Source organism: Ictalurus punctatus, chromosome 8, assembly GCF_001660625.3.
Source record: "Ictalurus punctatus breed USDA103 chromosome 8, Coco_2.0, whole genome shotgun sequence".
Taxonomy (NCBI): Eukaryota; Metazoa; Chordata; class Actinopteri; order Siluriformes; family Ictaluridae; genus Ictalurus; species Ictalurus punctatus.
The window spans coordinates 7916403-7937268 of NC_030423.2; the positions used below are offsets into that span (position 1 = coordinate 7916403).

The 20866-nt window shown below is 38.6% G+C and overlaps 1 protein-coding gene across 15 annotated transcripts in view; it reads left to right on the plus strand.

Moving 5' to 3' along the window:
- The window catches only part of dlg3 (discs, large homolog 3 (Drosophila)), a 94327-nt gene that overhangs the window by 10017 nt on the left and 63444 nt on the right, over positions 1-20866 (plus strand). For 9 of the 15 annotated variants that reach the window (XM_053682221.1, XM_053682226.1, XM_017474275.2 and 6 more), the window contains one exon: positions 3691-3804. In XM_053682221.1, coding sequence (XP_053538196.1) covers positions 3691-3804 — 114 coding nt within the window. Of the gene's footprint in view, positions 1-3690; positions 3805-11196; positions 11948-20866 lie in introns of those variants that run through there. The other 6 variants (XM_053682220.1, XM_053682223.1, XM_053682225.1 and 3 more) reach the window with 6 other exon arrangements.

The following is a 20866-nucleotide window of genomic DNA, read 5'->3' on the forward strand; positions in this document are numbered from 1 at the left end:
CACAGAGAGGTAGCCATATGGAAAAGTATCTCATGCCCACGGTTAAATATGGTGGTGGCTCTTTAATGTTTTGGGGCTGTTTTTCTGCCAGAGGTCCTGGACATTTTGTTAGGATACATGGCATCATGGACTATCATATATCAACAGATATTAAATGAAAACCTGACTGTCTCTTCCAGAAAGCTTAAAATGGGCCGTGGTTGGATCTTCCAGCAGGACAGTGATCCAAAACATACAACAAAATCAACACAGAAATTCTTTACTGACCACAAAATCAAGGTCCTGCTATGACCATCCCAGTCCCCTGACTTGAAACAAACAGAAAACCTGTGAGGTGAACTGAAGAAGAGAGTCCATCAGTGTGGACCTCGAAATTTTAAGGATCTGGAGAGATTCTGTATGGAGGAATGATCTCAAATCCCTTTCCATTTATTCTCCAACATCATCAGGCATTATAGGAGAAAACTCAGAGCTGTTATTATGTCAAAGAGAGGTAGCACAAAGTATTGATTAAAAGGGTGCCAATAATTGTTGCACACCTATGTTTAGCAAAGTTTTTTTATAAACTTGTGTTGTGTTTGGAATTGTTTGATATCCATGATAGCAGGGTATTTTTGCGAATTTTTATTAACAAAAGATCAAAAGGTTAAACAATAAATAAAATTTTTCACAACCTTCATATTTACCAAGGGTGCCAATATTAGTGGAGGTCTCTCTCTCTCTCTCTCTCTCTCTCTCTCTCTCTCTCTCTCTCTCTCTCTCTCTCTCTCTATATATATATATATATATATATATATATATAATTTGTTTGTTTGTTTGTGTGGGGACTATATGCATGTACACTCACTGCCCATTTTATTAGGAGCTTCTGCACATTCATACAGTTATCTAATTAGCCAATCATGTGGCAACAACACAGTGCAAATAATTATGCAAGAAAACCACATCAGGTTCCATGTCAGTGTAAACTCGAGAGACTGTTGTGTGTGAATATCCCAGGAAATCAGCAGTTTCTGAAATACTCAATCCAGCCCATCTGGTACCAATAACCATGCCACAATCAAAGTCACAAAGATCCAACTTGTTCTTCATTCTGATATTTGATGTGAACATTTCCCAAAGCTCTTAAATTGTATCTGAATGATTTTGTGCATTGTGCTGCTGTCACATGATAAGTAGCTGATTAGACAGCTGCATGCATGTACAAGTGCATGAATGTACAGGTGTTCCAAATAACCTGAATGGTGAGTGTATATGCACACACTTAGATTTCAACCAAAGAACAAACAACAAATTAAATAAAAATAAAACAAAACAAACTTGGGAGTAGTTATAAAAACCTTCTTGTGAAAGAATACAATTTTTAAAATGTTTAAGAAAAAAGTGTCAAGTGTTATAGTTTTATATCAACTATAAACTGAAACAAGCTAACTCAGTGTTGACCATGAGGCATTAAAACCTCCCAGAACAAACAGGTAATGTATTTTAAAGTCTGAAGAGCATTAGGAATGTCAGTAAAAGTGTGATATGTATGTCGCTAATCATTTATGAGTTTGGATTGGATTAGATTGGATAGAATAGCTTGATAATACAGATACAGTGTGGGACCTGGATACAAATACAAACCAGGAAGAATTTACCATAAACTTGATCAGTTCAAATAATTAATTCAAAAGTGAAAAAATGTAAAAGTCAATATTTTACTGTAATTATTCTGTAATAATATTTTTTGTAATAATACTGTAATAAGGTTATTACAAAAGTATGACTAAAATCATATTTGAAAACATTTCATACATCAAGAAACATGCTAGTACAGAAGTTTCTGTGCTGGTTTGATTAGCCAGACCTAAAAGTCTACGCACATTTTTCTTCTCATATTGAAACTGATTTTTCCCTTCAGTTCCACATTCCACTGTTTTCAAAAGCATCAGCACTGTGTGACAAGGGCCTCCCTTCCGTGAAAATACTGCAGGGGTCACTGACTCACTGTGTTATCTGTGGTGAAGAATGTTCCAGGCGCAGCAGAGCCCAGTATGACTTTGTAGAAATGCAGAGCCGTGCTGTGGAGAGTTGCTGGCTGTTGAGTGAGAAGCAGCAGGCAGGGAGGGTGGGCTAGAGCTGAGAGAGTCCAGTGCAGTTCTTATTAGCATTCACCACACATTGTCACCTGAGTGGAGGAGAGTTAAATGAAATGAGTCTGCAAATTCACTGATTTCGTGCAGAGGCTAGAGAGAAAAAGACATCAGCATCTCTAGAGCACCATTACTGTGAATGTAGAAGTGGTGGCATGTCACTTTTGCTATTAATAGGATTCAACGTAATCAGCCTTCTGGGTTTTGGAATGAATATGACTTTAAGACGCTCTGAATTTGAATATGCATCTTTTTGCCATTATAATGTATTAAAACAATTTTGTGCCCAGTGGGTAACAATAGTGTGTCTATTCACTTTACTGGCTCTGCCACAATCAGTTGCACTTATACACAACACTAGACTATCATAGGTCAGGGAATGCTATCCTGTTGTAATTTTATTTTTTCCCCAAGATTTTAATTATAATTTACAGGTTGGAGGAGTCCTGCGTCTGTCATGGGTATGAAATATGGTTAAAAAATTATTTAAATTAAAAAAAACAACAACTGTGGTTAAATATATTGTAGCAAGCCCATGAACTCTTGCTCATTTTGTTGTACCTAATTAATTACCATTAATATCATTAATTTGTTGGCTCATTGACAGTAAATAAAAAGGCACTGTGCAAACATATGACAACACAAGTTAGTTCTTATATGTGAAAGCACATTGTTGTGGTAATCATAGATGTAAGAAAACAGTAGTAAAATAGTAGATAGATAGAACAGTAGATAGTTGGTAGCTACTGTTTTGATCAGTATGTCCTCCATGTTGGAAGGGGTCAGATTCAGTCATAAGCCAGTGCAATTCTGTAGAGAAATGTGGTTCAACTGAATTTACAAACTTTGCTTTGTTGCAGATGTTACATTGTTGTACATGTTACACTGTATATTACAGGTACATGAATGTTCTGATTGAGGCACATTGCTGAGTAACTGTTATCAATAAATGTAAAACTACTACTACTTATTAAAAATTACTACCCTAATAGGCAAGCGAATCAGAGTAGGGAGCCAAAGGCAATCATTTCTTAACTCATATAATAGGAATATTAGCAATAACAACATTTGTAGATGAAAATTACGTAATATCTACATTTACGTAAAATGTAGAATTATGTAAAAAAAAAAAAAAAAAAAGTCCTTTACAACAGCTCATTTATTATAAATTGCTAACTTAAGCTATTGTAAGTTGGGTCATGATAATACAGTGGTACTCTCAAATCCAATCCAAATCTCAAATATTGATAACATTTGGCACAGTGTAAAGATAATGTCAACAGTAGACAATCTTTAAACTCACCTAGCCATCATCTTAGCTTTCACACTAATGTGAAATGTGTTTGTGAACATGTGAAATATATCCAAATTTGATCATAGTGTTGTAAGTTACATATGAACATTTCATTGAAAGTATGCTGTCGGGAATTGGTATTGTATATTGATGGTTTGTCATAAACGACCAGACATTTTAAAGTTCACTGGAACATTTTGTTATTTAAATGTAACCATTGAATCTGTCATTGTCTGAGGTTATTATTCTGTACATGTGTAGCACAACTCAGAATTGGAGGGTGTGTCACGAGTTCGAGTGACCAGCAGGAGGACTCCACAGAAGGTTGAGAGAGTGGTCGGGCTCGTGAGCTGTTCCCATGTGGAGACACCCAAGGTGAGTGGCAAACTGGGAGCAATTCGAATGGATGTCAGTTTGAAGATTCATGGAATTACTTAAAGGAAAGTTCAATATTGTCCTGTTTAGAATAACTGTAGTTTGGAAAAGAATACTGAGACTACTGAAGAATTGCACAAAGCATTATAGTCTTTGTCTATGAATGAATGACTATTAAGTGGTTAACCTTTTATCAAATGCCATTTCTGTTGTGCAAATGGAACTACCCCATATTTCTGCTTGTTCAAATTTACGTGGACATGCTGTATGTTTATACAATATATAAATGCAATATATGTTCATTGTTGTTGAAATATTGGGAAGATACAGTCATGTGAAAAAATAAGTACACCATGGAAATAGTTGGCTTGTTTGACATATTTGAATAATTAGCTTTTCAATCATTTATTCAACAGAAATATCAGTAGTTGTGAGATTCTTCTGTGGAAAAAGTAAGTACACCCTTGGCCTCAGAAGCTAGGATTGCCCCCTTTAGCAGAAATAACTTCTTGTAGGTGTTTTGTATAATTGTCCACAAAGCTTGCTGGAATTTCTGAACACTCTTCCATGCACTATTCTTTCAGTTGTAAGATGTTTGAGGGTTTTCTTGCATGTACTGCCTGTTTCAAATCCCCCCACAACATTTCAATGCGATTCAAATCCAGGCTTTGACTAGACCATTCCATAACCCTCCATTTCTTCTTTTTGAGCCATCCATTTGTGTATTTGCTAGTGTGCTTAGGATAATTATCTTGTTGAAAAGTCCACTTTTGGTTCAACTGCAACTTTTGGACAGATGGCCTCACATTATCTTCAAGCACTCTTTGATATGATGCAGAATTCATAGTTGAATCAATGAATGCAAGCTGTCCAGTCCCTGAGGCAGCAAAACAACCCCAAACCCTAACATTTCCACCACTGTGCTTCACAGTTGGTATGAGGTGCTTCTCCCGAAAAGCTGTCTTTGGTCTGAGCCAAACATGTCTGCTGTTACTATGGCCAAACAACTCTATCTTTGATTCGTCTTTCCAGAGAACATGATTCCAAAAGGCCTGGTCTTTGCCTGTATGCTCATTGGCAAACTGCAGTCTTGCAAAGACATTTTCCTGGCACTCCTACCATGCAAGTCAGATTTTTGCAATCTCTTCCTGATTGTAAAAGCATGCACGTTGACACCAACAGTTGCAAGACTTACTAGCAGATGCTGTGATGAATTTGTGGGGTTCTTGGAGACTTCTTTTTGCATCAGACGGTCTGCTCTTAGGCTGAATTTGCTGGCACGGACAGTCCTGGACAAATTGGCAGTCATTTGAAATCTACGCCATTTGTAAATTATTTTCCTTACAGTGGAATGATGTATTTCAAATAATTTGGAGATCTTTTTAAATCCCGTGCCAGACTAGGCATCCACAACCTTTTTTTCCTGAGGGCCTTACAGGCATCTTCATATCTCGGCATAATGACACCACACTCCTCAATAACAAAGGGAACACCAGACACTAGATATGAGAGGGGTATAAATAAGACAGGTTCCACCTGCACTCCCTAAGCAGGTTGTAATCACTGGTACCAAATGTTGAAAACATGCTTCTAATTTTATGGATTTGATTGGGTGATAAAAGTAGGGGTGTACTTACTTTTTCCACGTGATTGATCTGGGTTTTTTTTTTATAATTGTGAAAATTTCTACAAAATGTCAGTTTTTGATAGAATGTATCAACCTTATTAACAGGCACTGTTTCGAAGGTTACTTGTCAACATGGCTCTATATCTGTAGGTTTAATTTCAGTATTCCCTTTTTTTTAGCTTGCCCAACTAGCTTCAATGCTGTACTTGTACATATAACTGTTTTACTGTTTTGATGAGAATAAAACATATTTACACGATTAGATTTATAAGTTGCTTAAAGAACAGTGTGCATGAATTAAAACTATTATGCTTTAAATATTTATTACCTTTTTTATGTGTTTCTGTGATTTGGGATGAATGTAAGGTAATGAATGATACAAATTGGTGCCATTTTCACATTAGATGGTAGATCCAGGCTAAATCTCGACCAAAGAAACATGGTGTTAATCACAATGTCAGAGTTGTTTGAGATGTCACTCTATTTTTTTTTATGTGCTCCAAAGTCATCATGGTCAAGTTGCACTGTATCATTGCAGACCTCATTTTCACATGTCTTCCCAATCACAATTCACCCAGAGGCACATGGCAGCACAATGCCTGTAGGCACTGGCTTTTGAGATGAGTGGAGAACTGAGCGAGGGGTGTGGGAGTGTGGAGGAGGAAGAGGAGTGTGCAGTGGTCTCAGCTAATGCTGTAGGAAGGCTTGATGTTTTTGTTTTTTTTAAAGCTATGTCAAGTGTCATTTAAAGATTGTTAATATTAATATCCTGTGGTTGATAATGCAAAGCACATTGTGTTTGAGAGAAAAGCTGGGTGATGCTAAGCCAAATGTAGTGCCATGTCTCTTTCCACACATGAGTAGGAAAATTTGGGGATACAAGGTGCAGTGTAGGGATGGAGAGAAGCACAGATAAAGAGGGAGCAACAGAGATAGAGAGAGAAAAATAAAGAGAGAGTGGGGGAGGATGGAAGGAATGAGCCGACTGAGAGGCGAGGGCCGGTGCAGTGCAACGCAGTCAGAGCTGGAACGGACACCCAGAGCTCAGCCTTCTGCAGGTTGCTATGGAAACCACATTCCTCCCTCTGCTTGCATCCCCACAGACTGACTGCCTCGCTTGCTCTCCCTCCCTCTGTCTGTTTTCCCATCTCTCTTTCTCATCTTTGTACCTTACGCAGTCATATGTGTTCACCAGTACAACATGACCAGAAACCCAACACCAAAATCGTAAAATGTGTGGACATGATAAAACTAAATGAACGGTCCTAGTTAAAAGCTTATTCAGTGCGAGAATCGAATATTATCTTATTTATCATATTTGTGTGTGCTATGAAATGTATGTTCACTGATTTCTTGTCATAATTCCATACATTTTTATTCCGGTCATTCATTTCTTATGATTAGAATTCTGCATGTAATATGCTTCTCTATATGTTCCCTCTCCTCCCATTATTATGCCTGCACCTTGCTCCTTCCTTTCTTAGCTTCTGAAAAATTCTTCTCCTTTTCACCTGATTCACTTATTTTCCAGTCACTATACATGGACCTCATTCTCCTTTTTTCTCCATCCCTCTTTTCCTTTGTCACTATCTTTCGTTTTCTATAGCTCCCCCCTATCATTAGACTGTCACTCACATGTGCGCTGTTTGGTACAGCAGCTGTTTTCTACCACCAGTTCTATTAATAGGAGTCACAGCCTTTATAGACGCTTTTGTTTAGGGTCTCATTGAGTGCGTAATGTGGGAGCCATGACAGAATCTTTATCTCTATAGAGTCATGTTTCTCCCTTTAGCTGTCCATGAAACACTGGAGAATGGTTTGAGCATGATTGAATTGCATGAGGTCAGCACAATGGGAAGAACATCGTTTGAACAAAACATTTCCCCACACTGCTACATATCCACGCAACACTAAAGGAGAAAAGGGATTAATATCCATGCCGTATCTTCACACTGTTTTAGAAATCTCCCTGTATTTTATGCAACCTTGTCTCTGCATTTCATTCAAATGATGCTTAGTAATGGTGCTACTGCCCCTTTAAGTCTGCCTGTGTCTTATCTTACCTTATTTGGGCATGCATCCTGTTAGGTGGTTAGAGAGCAGTCACATGGCCTGCTGTGAGAATGCACAAAAATTCCAGAAATTTTCTACAGATCTCATCTGTGGGAGTGTGTATCTGAAAGGTTTGAGGTGTAAATGTTTATGTAATTGGGATTGCAATTAGGCAGATAGATGAAGGTTATTTTGTTTCAAGAGCTTTGCCTTCCCCTTGAAATCATGTGGAATTCCTCATGTTTATACTATGAATTGGTAAACATTCCATATTGATTTATTAAGATTTGGATAGATTATGATCAATAGCTCTGCTATGTCACGTTAACATGATTTCTTCAGAGCTGCCCCTATTTTCAGAATCATTTTCTAAACATATATGATGAACGAGTTCAACTAGTTGGCCTACCAATTAGGCTACCTAGTGTAGGTAATATAGCATCAAAATATCCAGTATGCACTGTGAAACATTAAAACTCACATACTCAGGAACACATTTTGTGAGAGGATCTAAATCTAGAGCTGTAGAAACACTTGTGTTCACACTATACAGCTGTACTAATGGCATAATTGTTTTTAGAATTCAGCCTGTGACTGCATCTGCCTCTCCTAGCACACTATGTAGTATTTTCAGTACATGTATACTATACATGATGTAACCTGTAAATAGAATGTGTGTATGGAAGCTTTATGTTTTCTGCAAAGCTGATTAGTGACGATGTCTGTTAAAAGAGCTATATATATAAAATTGAATTGTATTGAATGGAGCTGCCTGCAGTTGTACACTACATGGCCAGAAGCTTGTGGACATCTGACCATCACACCTATATGGGGCCTTCCCCAGACTGTTACCACAAATTTGGAATCAGTTGTATAGAATGTCTTTGTATGTGTTGTTATTACAATTTCCCTTGACTGGAAGAGGCATAGCCCAAACATGATCCAGCATAACAATGCCCCTGTGCATACCTTTTGGGATGAACTGGAACGCTGACTGCGCCCCAGGCCTCCTCACCCGACATCAGTGCCTGACCTCAATAATGCTCTTGTGGTTTAATGGGCAAATCCCTACAACCATGCTCCAAATGACATCTAGTGAAAAGCCTCCCCAGAATAGTGGAGGTTATTCTAACAACAAAGGGGGACTAAATCTGGAATGGGATGATCAAAAAGCACATATAGGAGTGATGGTCAGGTGTCCATGAACATTTGTCTATATGACCAAACAATGCAACTCAAGCAACAGTAAAGCATTCACCCTATTATACTGAGTTCGCGAGTTCGAACCCTGACTATGACGCTGTGGCCATGAGTCGAAGAGAGCAAAACGGGCCATGTTCTCTGAGTGGGAGGGGTGGCATAATCTCTCTCCCCTGTCAATCACAGTGACACTAGCCAATCATTGCCATCTGTGAGGTCATGCATGTGGAACCTGATGACTAGCGCTTTCCTCCAAGTGTGTTATGCTTCCTAGTGATGCAGTGCCTAAATCTTTGATTCAGTTGCCCTCGTTTCTTCCCTCTCTCCATGCCACTCTTTATTATTACAGTTATGTAGAGCTCTGACCAAACATAAGCCCTTTTTATATATTTGTTATGCAATCTTTGAAGGAGTAGGACTCTTTCCCTAGAGGTACTAGAAACACCCACGTGCATTCACACACTGAAAGATATAACAAACCCCATGACCTAATGCCAGCATGCTATGCTTGAGTATAAGCCTGAACTGCTTCTCTAATTTCTCCTCCGATTTGCATCTTCAGTTGTAAAGATCATGGAGATTTATACACTGCTCCTGTGAAGAGTACTGAATTGTGCACCACTGTATGATGAGAGCTATGGGTAAAAGGAAAGAAGAGAAGGAGTCATGGCCTGAGATGGATATGCTTGCATCGTCATTTTTAGCTGCAAGACACCACCCATATATAAACTGGTTTCAGATGAGCAAGCTTCCTGGTGGTTATAGTGTAGAAGCAGATTTTTTAATCAGTAGTTTTATAGAAAATTGCAATAGTAGTAGTGATTATTCCCCTTCAGTAATTTCAGTAACTGCTGTTTCCTTTCCACTGTTTGGCAAGAAAGTTAAACTGGGCTTTATGAAAAACATGATTGGGGTGAAAAAATGGCATAAATAGTTTTGGGATGAGTTATAGTATGGTGCCCTAATGCAGCCATTTGTATTGAATTATGTGTAATAGGATTGAATAATGAGCACAATAGCCATAATAACATAATAGCTGTGTCAAAATTAATTTCTAATTGACAAGACATGTTAACTAAATAAATATTCTAGTTAGTATCTAGGATATTTGGCATGATGGCATGATGGTGCAGTGGGTAATGTTGCTGCTTCACAGCTACAGGGTCCCCGGTTCAATCTTGAGCTTGGGTTTGAGTGGAGTTTTGCTTGTGTTCCCTGTGTCCATGTGGCTTTCTTTCAGGTTCTCATGTTTCCTCTCACCTCTCAAAAAAAAAAAAAAAAAATACACATGCCTGTAGGTTGACTAACTATGCAAATTGCCCTTAGGTGTGAATGTGTGTGTATGGTAGTCTGCAGTGGACTGGTGTCCCATCAAGGGTGTGGTTCCATTTCATGCCCGGTATTAATTCACCACGATCCTGACCAGGATAAAACAGTTAATAAAGATAATGATGATGACGACGATATGGGCTCAACGCCTGTGATGACATAATGATGTCAGTTTGGCTAGGGCTAATTCAAATATACGTGAATTCAAAAGTTTAAATATTAAGAAGGAAATATTTCGAATGACTAAACTACCTTTTGACATATTTCTCCTAACTAAGGTGCCTTCATATACTCGGTGTAGTTTGACTGTTTTTTTTTTTTAATGAATTAACCATAACGTGTTAGACCTTAGAAATTACCATAAAGTCAGGTTGAGCCTGTGACAAAATGTTAGTTCTCTATTATTTGGGTGATTTTTTTGCAGTCTGCAGTGATTCATATGAATATGACTATATGAAATGTTCACCTGACTCATCCTAATTTGACAGCCTTAACTCTTAAAGCGTTTATGTGCAAGCACCACTTTTTCTGATATGGAGCCAGCATTTGATAAGTGTTGGAATCTCTGCATCTTCATTCTGTCGCTGTGCCTGTGCTCAGTTTATGGAGCGCTGCCCCTTTAAGAGCAGCCACTGAAACAACGAGTGGTGCTGCTGCTGATGGCCATGCTGCAAGTTGATTGGCTGTGTCTCTCAGAGCTGAGGTGCTGGAGGGATGCTGCTACGCATCCCCCCCCCCCTCTCTCTCTCACGCTCTCTCCCCCTCTTGCTTGCTTGCATCCCTCTGTATAATCCTCATCTAGGGCAAGTGAACTGAGCGGCAATTCAGTGCTCAGCTCCTTTCTGCAGGCTGAGAAAAGAGAGAGGAGGAAAGAAATCGCTTCCCAGCACAGGAGGAAGATAAAGAGGAAATCTTACTGGTAAAAAGAAGAAAACAGAGGAAGATTTGATATCATCCATAGATATATATACAAATTGTTTATTATATATATTTGTACACACGCATATAGATATATAAATATATATGTGTATATATACATTATATACCTGTATATAACTGTGTATTTGTGCTTGTCAATTTATATTAATATTTTTATATGTACTTGTGCGTGTGTGTGTAAATATATACATATATAAACAAATGAATTTATATATCTATGAATTTATTTACTCATCACTGTGAAGCAAGACAGTCAAGAAGAAAGTTCCATCATCGGGGCTGGTCTCTGATTGAGAGATCATATACAGTATTTTCATCTTTCCCTTTCACATTTTTTTACATTGAAGGGAGGAAGACTATAGTCCTTTTTGTATTTCTTCTTTCCTGGCTGATACCTCCTCACCTCCTTTTCTGGATTGGGAGGAACAAAGCGGAGGATAACAGGGCTTAGAAGACAGCGAGATTCCTGTGATTTCTGTGCTTTCCACCAGCACTGCTGTTCTCTGAGCCGAGCAGCATTGTGTGCTGTGTTTGATCTGAAGCGGCGGCCGCAGCAGCAGCAGCAGCAGCAGCAGTACCAGCAGCAGCAGCAGTGAGAGACAGTGAGAGAGCACCGCGTCGTGTGAGCCAGCCAGCATGCACAAACACCACCACTGCTGCAAGTGCCCAGAATGCTATGAGGTGACACGCATGGCTGCCCTGCGCAGAATGGACGCTCCAGCGTACGGAGACTGGCAGCCGGAACCCTATGGATATCCGGCCAGCTATGGAGGTGGTCAGACCTTACCGCCCCAAACCTCGGGTGGAGGAGCAGGCATGGGCGGAGGGGGCACACTGGGCAGAAGTAAAGGGAAAAAGATGTCAGCCGGGGGCCCTGGAGGCCCCACTCCCATGAGCCAGTCCAAGGGTGGCCCCAAGGTAAATGGCAACAACTCGGGAGGGCAAGGTGGATGGTGGCCAGAATGCACCTGTACCAATCGGGACTGGTATGACCAGGTAAATGAATTTGTCGTGATTGATAGACTGCCCGTGCCAGTGGGGGCGTTGAAAGGAGGCAGGTGGTGTATGTGGTTGCTAGGTTGGAGCGCTCGTATTTAGAGGAGCTCATCCTTCTGCTGGAAGTCTGTTTTACCACAGACAAAATGAAGCCTATGTCAAATCCCTGTTAATAAGCGGTTTTTGTAGTACAGATGTATTCTTGGTTGGTGAGTGAATAATTCAGAATGGATCATTTCATGGCTGTATTTTTGTGGTGGAGAAGATGGAGGAGGGGAGTGACAGGATACTGAGTAGCTTGTCTCTAAATAGCTGCACTGATTGAGATGTTATTCATATTCGAAGGATCTTGATATATATGGATGCCTAGCTTACTAAGGATGATAAGAAATACTGCACAAGATGCAATAGTCATGTGTTGGATGAAAATTTCTACTGATTATCTAGACGTGTCTAAGCCTATATAAATCTTCTTTTATTGCTTATATTTTGGGAGTGCAAATCAGAAAAAAGTAGGAACACACTGTAATTAAATAAGGTGAGAGAGAGAGAGAGAGAGAGAGAGAGAGAGAGCGAGCAGCGGTGGGGGAAGGGTCACAGTCAATGTATGAAATGAAAGAAACAGCGGCTTATGTGAGCAACAGTGTACATGTATGTACAGTGCATACAAACCTATACTTGTATGTGATGTCATTAGGCTGGGGACTGTTTTAATCTGTACGTTTTGAGTGATAGAGAAGGTGAGAGAGCAGACAGCAGGAGAATAGCAGTAACATGGAGGGTGAAATATCTGTGGCTACCGGAGAAAGTGAGAAAATCCACCAAGCAACGGGAAGAAAACATGATCAGGAAGAAAAATGTGAGCAGCTGCCAGTGATCTGCTCCCTCTGTCTGGATGGACTTCTTTTTAAATATATTTCCTGAGCTATAGGAAAAAATTATAAGCAGTACCTTTTTTGAATACTGCATGCTCTCTAATAATTTGTCAAATATTTTATGAAATATCCCCTATACGTTTAACGTTCACCAGGTTTAATTTTGGTTATGCAGTTGCTTAGTGGGCAGATTTTAGAAAGTATGTTTATGGGGATTAATGAGTTGGTGGTTAAAATGGATGGTGGTTAAATACAAAACAGTGAGAAAATGAACATGCCTTGGTCGGGTGGATATCATGATGTCATCTGCCTGTCAGGTTTTCAAAGGATGCTTCAATTAGCTTTGGAGGCCGCTTTACTTACAATCACCATCCATCGTAAATGTGAATTAATTAGTTATAATCTAAAAGGACAGCATTACAAAATCATTCATTATATCATTATATCCCAGACACGTAAGAGACATAGAAATGGCATGAAAAATGGCAGTGATAAAGGTGAAATGTTGAGAAAGAGAGGAATATGCTCATAAAACCAGCCAGCCAACCAGTAGGGGGAGGGGGTTATGTAAGATCAGGCGGTTGCAGGAGATGCGTAGAGAGCAGCCATGTAGCTATGAACATGTAGCATCTGTCCCAACCCTCTGTAGGGCAACAGTTTAATGCCTTCTAGCTTAAATTAGTGTGAAAGCTGCACATATTTGCCCAAATCTTTCTGTTTCTTTTATAAATTCAGATGTAGTATGGTTAATTTGTACCTGTTTTTTAACCTCAGTGAAACACCAAGCTAGATGACTACAACCTCTTTCTTACAGTACAGTGACACATGGGTGGGAGTCTCTTCCCCACCCTGCACATTCAGTTAACTACACAGAAGCAGTAGAGTCTCTCATGCAGTGGAGGCTTGTCCATAGGGGCCTCAACACACATTATTAGCTCCACACCTCCACTAATATTGGCCCTAGGGCTGCAACTAACGATTATTTTCATAATCGATTAGTTGGCCGATTGTTTTTCCGATTAATCGGATGGTGGGCAAACTTGTACTGAAAGTTTGCCCACCATCCGATTAATCGGAAAAACAATCGGCCAACTAATCGATTATGAAAATAATCGTTAGTTGCAGCCCTAGGGCCAATATTAGTGGAGGTGTGGAGCTAATAATGTGTTTTGAGGTATTTTAAAAAATTTATTTATTAAAAAAAAACTTTATTTCAAATAAAATCCACAAACTGAGTGTTACAAATGTAAACTTCAGATTAAAATTTTACACACCCGTTTGTTCCAAAACAGAAAAGAACCCAATACACACACACACCAGAATATTTATTATTAATTTAATTTAAACTGTAGTTTAATTCTTTGCTTTTTGTGCATCCATAAAAAATAATGCATAAATACTAATATATATATATATATATATATATATATATATATATATATATATATATATATATATATATATATATATACAAATATATATATATATATAAAATATAGTGTGTGTGTCTATATATATATATATATATATATATATATATATATATATATATATATATATATATATATATATATATATATATTTATTTATTTATTTACCGATCTTCCAATCAGTAACTCAGAGCCTTAATCGCCAAGCCACCATTTTATGTATGTGTATGTGTGTATATATGTATATGTATATAATGGTGGCTTGGCGATTAAGGCTCTGAGTTACTGATTGGAAGGTCGGGGGTTCAAGCCCCAGCACTGCCAAGCTGCCACTGTTGGGTCCCACTCTGCTCCAGGGGCGTCGTATCATGGCTGACCCTGTGCTCTGACCCCAGCTTCTTGACATGCTGGGGTATGCGAAGAATATAATTTCAATGTGCCGAAGTGTATATGTGATCAATAAAGACTCATTATCATTATATAATAGTATTTATGCATTATTTTTTATAGGATGCACAAAAAGCATTGAATTAAACTACAGTCCTAAATGAATAATAAAAAGTCACTTTCACTGCACCTTGTGGTTTCTGTTACTCACTGCCTTTAGACATATTGTTTTACTTTTGATCATAGTGTTTTAATTAGACATTACAGATCTTACTCGCGCTCCCACTGTATATCACCACGCGTGAGGAACAACGCAGCCTCGTTACTAATAGATCGCTTCTGTTATAATAAACAGCAGAATTTACTCTGCAAGTGCGCAAATACAGCATATTAAGCAACTTGCACCAGTTTTCCCTCCCCCTTACACACAGTGGAGCATTTTGGATTCAAACATAAGTTTGTGCTCATACAACACTGTTTGATCTCCGCGGTGTTTAATATAAAATGCCCCCCTGCCTTAGAGGACTTTCTTCCTCAGTCACTTGATGATTTCGCCTCTGTTTGATGGAGACTGAGGTCATGTTGGGAATAAAAGGTAACGTTGACATAACCAGTAAACTGAAGAAAGTAATTGTCAGTGACTCTGGGTATTAGGCTAAAGCTAGTGGCATTATGTGTGTATGATGTCATGTGCCGTTGACTAGGAAGCGGCTTATAAAAAACCTTTGTTAAATATAGATGTGCAACAATTATTGGCATCATTTGGTTGATAATTTGTGCTACCTCCCTTTGCCAAGATAACAGCTCTGAGTCTTCTCCTATAAAGCCTGATGAGGTTGGAGAATAAATGGCAAGGGATCTGAGATCATTCCTCCATAAAGAATCTCTCCAGATCCTTAAAATTTCAAGGTCCACGCCGATGAACTCTCCTCTTCAGTTCACCCCACATGTTTTCTATGGGTTTCAAGTCAGGGGACTGGGATGGCCATGGCAGGACCTTGATTTTGTGGTCAGTAAACCATTTTTGTGTTGATTTTGATATATGTGTTGGATAATTGTCCTGCTGGAAGATCCAACCACGGCCCATTTTAAGCTTTCTGGAAGAGGCAGTCAGGTTTTCATTTAATATCTGTTGATATTTGATAGTCCATAATGCCATGTATCCTAACAAAATGTCCAGTTCCTCTGGCATAAAAACAGCCCTAAAACATTACAGAGCCACCACCATTTTTAACCGTGGGTATGAGATACTTTTCCATATGGCTACCTCTCTGTGTGCACCAAAACCACTTCTGATGTTTATTGCCAAAAAGTGCTATTTTGGTTTCATCTGACCATATAACCTGATCACATTTGAAGTTCCAGTAGTGTCTGGAAAACTGAAGACACTTGAGTTTGTTTTTGGATGAGAGTAGAGGCAATTCTCCAGCTGTGATCCTTGGAGAATTTTTGCCAATAATTGTTACACACCTATATTTAACAAAGATTTTTTGGGAGGATAAGAGCTTAGTTCTGTAAATACTTAAAGACGTCCATTGGGGAAGGAAACCCACTGCCCCATGCTTACTCGTATGAACATTTTCAGTGGGAGGAACTGAGCACAGGACAGTTAATGTAGTTGCCAGTTTGGGTTAGTTTAAAAACACTGCTGCCAAGATGATGTTTTATAGTAAACATTCAGAATGAAATCTAATAAAGTTCCACAAAGTGTGAGTGCATACAGTGTGTCACAATAATTTTCCTTTTCCAGTGCCTGAATTTTTTTGTGGTAGTTTCAAGTATTTTGTGTGGTTTTGAGATGTAGTTGGGATGGAAATTTTGCTGAATCATGACAAACCTGGTTAATGATATTAGCTCTTCTGTGTGTGCCTCGCTGTAGATGGGAAACACACCTGCTGTATCAAACTCAGTTTAACAAGGTATGTCTAAAATTGCTCAAAACGAGCTGGTAGACTATATGCTGGATGACTGTGTGTTGTAGACTCTGGACTGCCTATTTACTCTTAAAAAATGCTCAAATTCACTAGATAGCATAAGTCAAGTGTGATAACCTATCGACGTAATTTGGTGTGAGGTTTTTAATGTCGTCCTGTCTCAGCAAAAACCTGTTGTCACATGCCACAGCTGTTCGCATGTTTCATGTTTTGAAACCTGGTTATTTGCTTTCACTGATAATGGCAAGAAGTAAAATATGTAGGAATAAATGTATAGATACATAATCAGTCTTTTACTTCTACACTCTGCAACCTACAATTTATGTGCAAGAAGCTTAGTCAAGTATTGAACTATTAGTAGATACACATTAACACTTCAAATTAGTACCACTATTATTACAGTTAAAATGTTCAAGGAAAAAGTCATCCCTAACAAATTCAGATTTTTATAAATTGTGACATTTTATCCGACAAAAATTGGCATGATGATAAATGTTTATACTAGGGATGCACTGAAATGAAAATTCTTGGCCGAAGCCAAAACCGAATATAATGAAAAACTTGGTCGAAGGCCGAATACCGAACACGTTTTTTTCACGTTTTTTTTTCAGATTTATTTGACCATTTTTTTCACCATTGCATAAATTAAATAGTCAAAATGTGCTTTTTACTGTTTTGTCTTGCTTTTCAAAGAAAACAATCAATTACAAAAACTACAATTTCAAAATATTTATTTAACACTGAACATTTTTTTCATTCCAGCAGGCATAGGCTACCAACAAGGCACAATATAACGTTAAATAAATAAATTACTAAAATAAAAATATTTTTATGTAGTCATCTTTGAGCCCCCCTTGAATAGACTATGTTAGGCCTATAACTGACTGCTGAAAGAATGGAACACTCTGTAGCCTACAACAAAAAGTGCATTGCCAAGAGTGCAAAAAATGGTTCTATTCGGTTCTATATGGCTGATTATATTGGGGATATATACCGCTCGCGTCCCTGTACACCTCGCGGAGTATTATAGTAGATATAGTATAGTTAGATATGTTGTTAATGTTATGTCCCTTAAATAAATACGTCTTTACCTCCTTCCGCAACGTGACAGAATAATCTGGAACAGAAACAATTAAACACACGTGTTCACAGTAAACAATGTCATGGTTGTCAACATCCGAAGAGTATGTGCTCGTGCACGTAGTTCGTGCATGCACGCACCCCCTCATCGCTCTGAGCTCGCTGCTGGAAGTGGAGATCGTGACATTCGCGCGTCTCACTCTGGTTGCTAGGCTATTTGGCGCGTCATCAAACACGTCATTGTTCGGTCAAATTTATTCGGCCTTTTCACTTATTTCACTTATTTTGCTATTTTCGGCCAAATAATTTCGGTTGCCAAACATTCGGTGCATCCCTAGTTTATACAAGTAAAGTAATTAGTAATAATATAATTGTCCATTTTTTGTCCATTCTATTCCTTTACGATAGTATCATATAGTTTCATAATGGAAGAGCAGTGTCCTTTGGCTGTAAATTGTATCGGGATATCAGATAGGGTATGAAAAGTTTCTGCGTTGCTTTTGTGCTCTTCAAATCAGTACCCACAATAATCAATAGGTGTCTTCCCACCAGCTAATGTTGTGCAGTCTTTAAGCAGAGGGAAGCATGTTTTTCTGTTTTTTTCCTGTGCTGTGCAGATGTACCTATTATATATATTCGATATCTATCACCTATTTACTATTCAAATGCATCTAAGCAAAATGATTTGTTAAGTGATAATATTCTTTGACAGTTTATAGGTGAATTTTACTTCTACAAGGATAAGTCAAATGAAAACCTTAATTAAATTAATAGATTAGAAATTAATTAATAAATAGACATAAATTAGAATTGAATAAAGGAATCCAGACACTCTTTAGGATCTAGAACATTTGCGCTAACCGAAATGGTGATTATGTAGAAAAATTATACATTTTTGTGATACCTATTTGCAAAAAACCAATGCAAAATTTTAAAACGGGGGTTTTATTTGACTCAAGCTTGTATATTCTGTTTTTATCTCTGTTTTCAACAATCCAAATAATAGTTATACAGAAATATACGATCACGGAGCACATTAATAGGAACGCTACACTAATGCTGGGTAGGGTCTCCCTTTGCTCTCAAAACAGCCTCTATTCTTCATTTCATGGATTCCACAAGATGTTGGAAACATTCCTTTGAGATTATAGTCCATGTTGACATGATTGCATCACGCAATTCCTGCCGATTTTTCAGGTGCACTTTCATGCTGCGACTCTTCTGTTCTGCCACATCTCAAAGGTGTTCAACTGGATTTGGATCCGGTGACTGGGAAGGCCACTGAAGAACATGGAACTCATTGTCATGTTCATTTAACCAGTCTGAGACAACATTTGCTTTGTGACATGTTGCGTTATCATGTTGGAAGTAGCTATTAGAAGATGTGTAAATTGTGACCATGAAGGAATGCACATAGTCAGCAACAATAGTCAAATAGGCTGTTTCGTTCAAGCAATGATTGATTGGTATTAACAGGCCCAAAGTGTGCCAAGAAACACACTTCCCACACCATCACACCACCTACACCAGCCTGGACTGTTGACACAAGGCATGTAGGGTCCATGGATTCATGCTTTTGGCACCAAAGTTTGACCCTACTATCTGTGTGCCTCAGCAGAAATCAAGATTAATCAGCCCAGGCTATGCTTTTCTAGTCTTCACCTGTCCACTTTTGGTGAGCCTGTCCCCACTGCAGCCTCAACGTTCTGTTCTTGGCTGTCTTCTGCTGTTGTAGCCTTTCCGCTTCAAGATTTGATGTGTTGTGCATTCTGAGATGCTTTTCTGCTCATCACATTTGTACAGAGTGGTTATCTGAGTTACTATACTGTAGCCTTTCTGTCACCTGGGACCAGTCTGGCCATTCTCCTTTGACCTCTCATTGCCAAGGTGTTTCTGTCTGCAGAACTACTGTTCACTGGATGTTTTATCTTGATTGCATCATTTTGAGTAAACTCGAGAGACTGCATGAAAATTCTAGGAGATCAGCAGTTATAGAAAGACCAAACCAGCCAGTCTGCCACCATCATTCATACCACAATCAAAATCACTGACATAACATTTTTCCCATTCTGATGGTTGACGTGAACATTACCTGAAGCTGCTGGCCCGTATCTGCATGCTTTTATCATTGCACTGCTGCCACATGATTGGCTGATAAGATCATTGCATGAATGGGTATTTGTAGAGGTGTTCCTCCTAAAGTTCTGGATGAGTGTATATCATGTTTTACGATGTTTCAAGCCTGCCACAGGTTATCAGAGTCTGTGGAGATGGGATTTTTGTTAACTTTACTAACCCATGACAAACACAGTTCTGAATACAGTAATGCACACCATAATGTTTCACCTCCTGTCTGAAACAGAGACTATTGTGAGACATGTAGGACTATGTTTAGCTACTCTGGAATAATCAGTTGCAGGAGAGGAACTAAAGTTGGTGTGATTTCAAGTTTGGTGCATTCGGTTTGGTGTTGAATTGGTATTTGGTAGTTTGTGTAGTGTTACAAATGTAATGTTGCATGTGGTGATGTTTGTCTCTGCAACAAGGCTTAAAATTCGTGTTGCACATTCAGGTGGTTAGCAAAGAAGTGTCAGGTAGAATAGCCTGCATGCACATTCTGGGGTAAGGTTTCAGCTGTGCTGCACAAACAACCTATTATAAAAAAAAATGCAGGTGCTGTGTAACAGTGAAAAGGCAGTTCAGGACAATTATTGGCAGGACACATTGTGTTGCAACAGCGTGCCGTAGCTTCATGACGTAATTAGAAAAGACCAGTGTAAGTGCCACATTTCACAACATGTCTACATTCCAGCTAAAATGCTTTTAACCATTGCTTGAGGTTTTACAAAAGAAACACAAGTTAGCTGATGTAAACTCTTTAAAAAAGTGGTCCTTCAATATTCTTCAATAAGTTCTTTGTATAGTAAAGATTCTTTGTTTCCTAAAAGTGTACTAGTTTGAAACCCTTTCTGAAATGCTACTATAGGGTTCTACATATAGTCCCCAGAAGTACAACTGAAGAGTATAATTGTAATAGGCCTTTCAAGAGGCAAACAACTGTCCAAGGGTAAAAGTTAAGGAATTAACAATGTTTATTGTATCTTGGGGAGACATTCTTCAAAATGTGTCGGTTGCCATGACCGTGCAAGATGTCTCCAAGAACAGTCTATTTGGAAACAGGGGTTTTGCCATTAACCACAAAATTTGATAAAT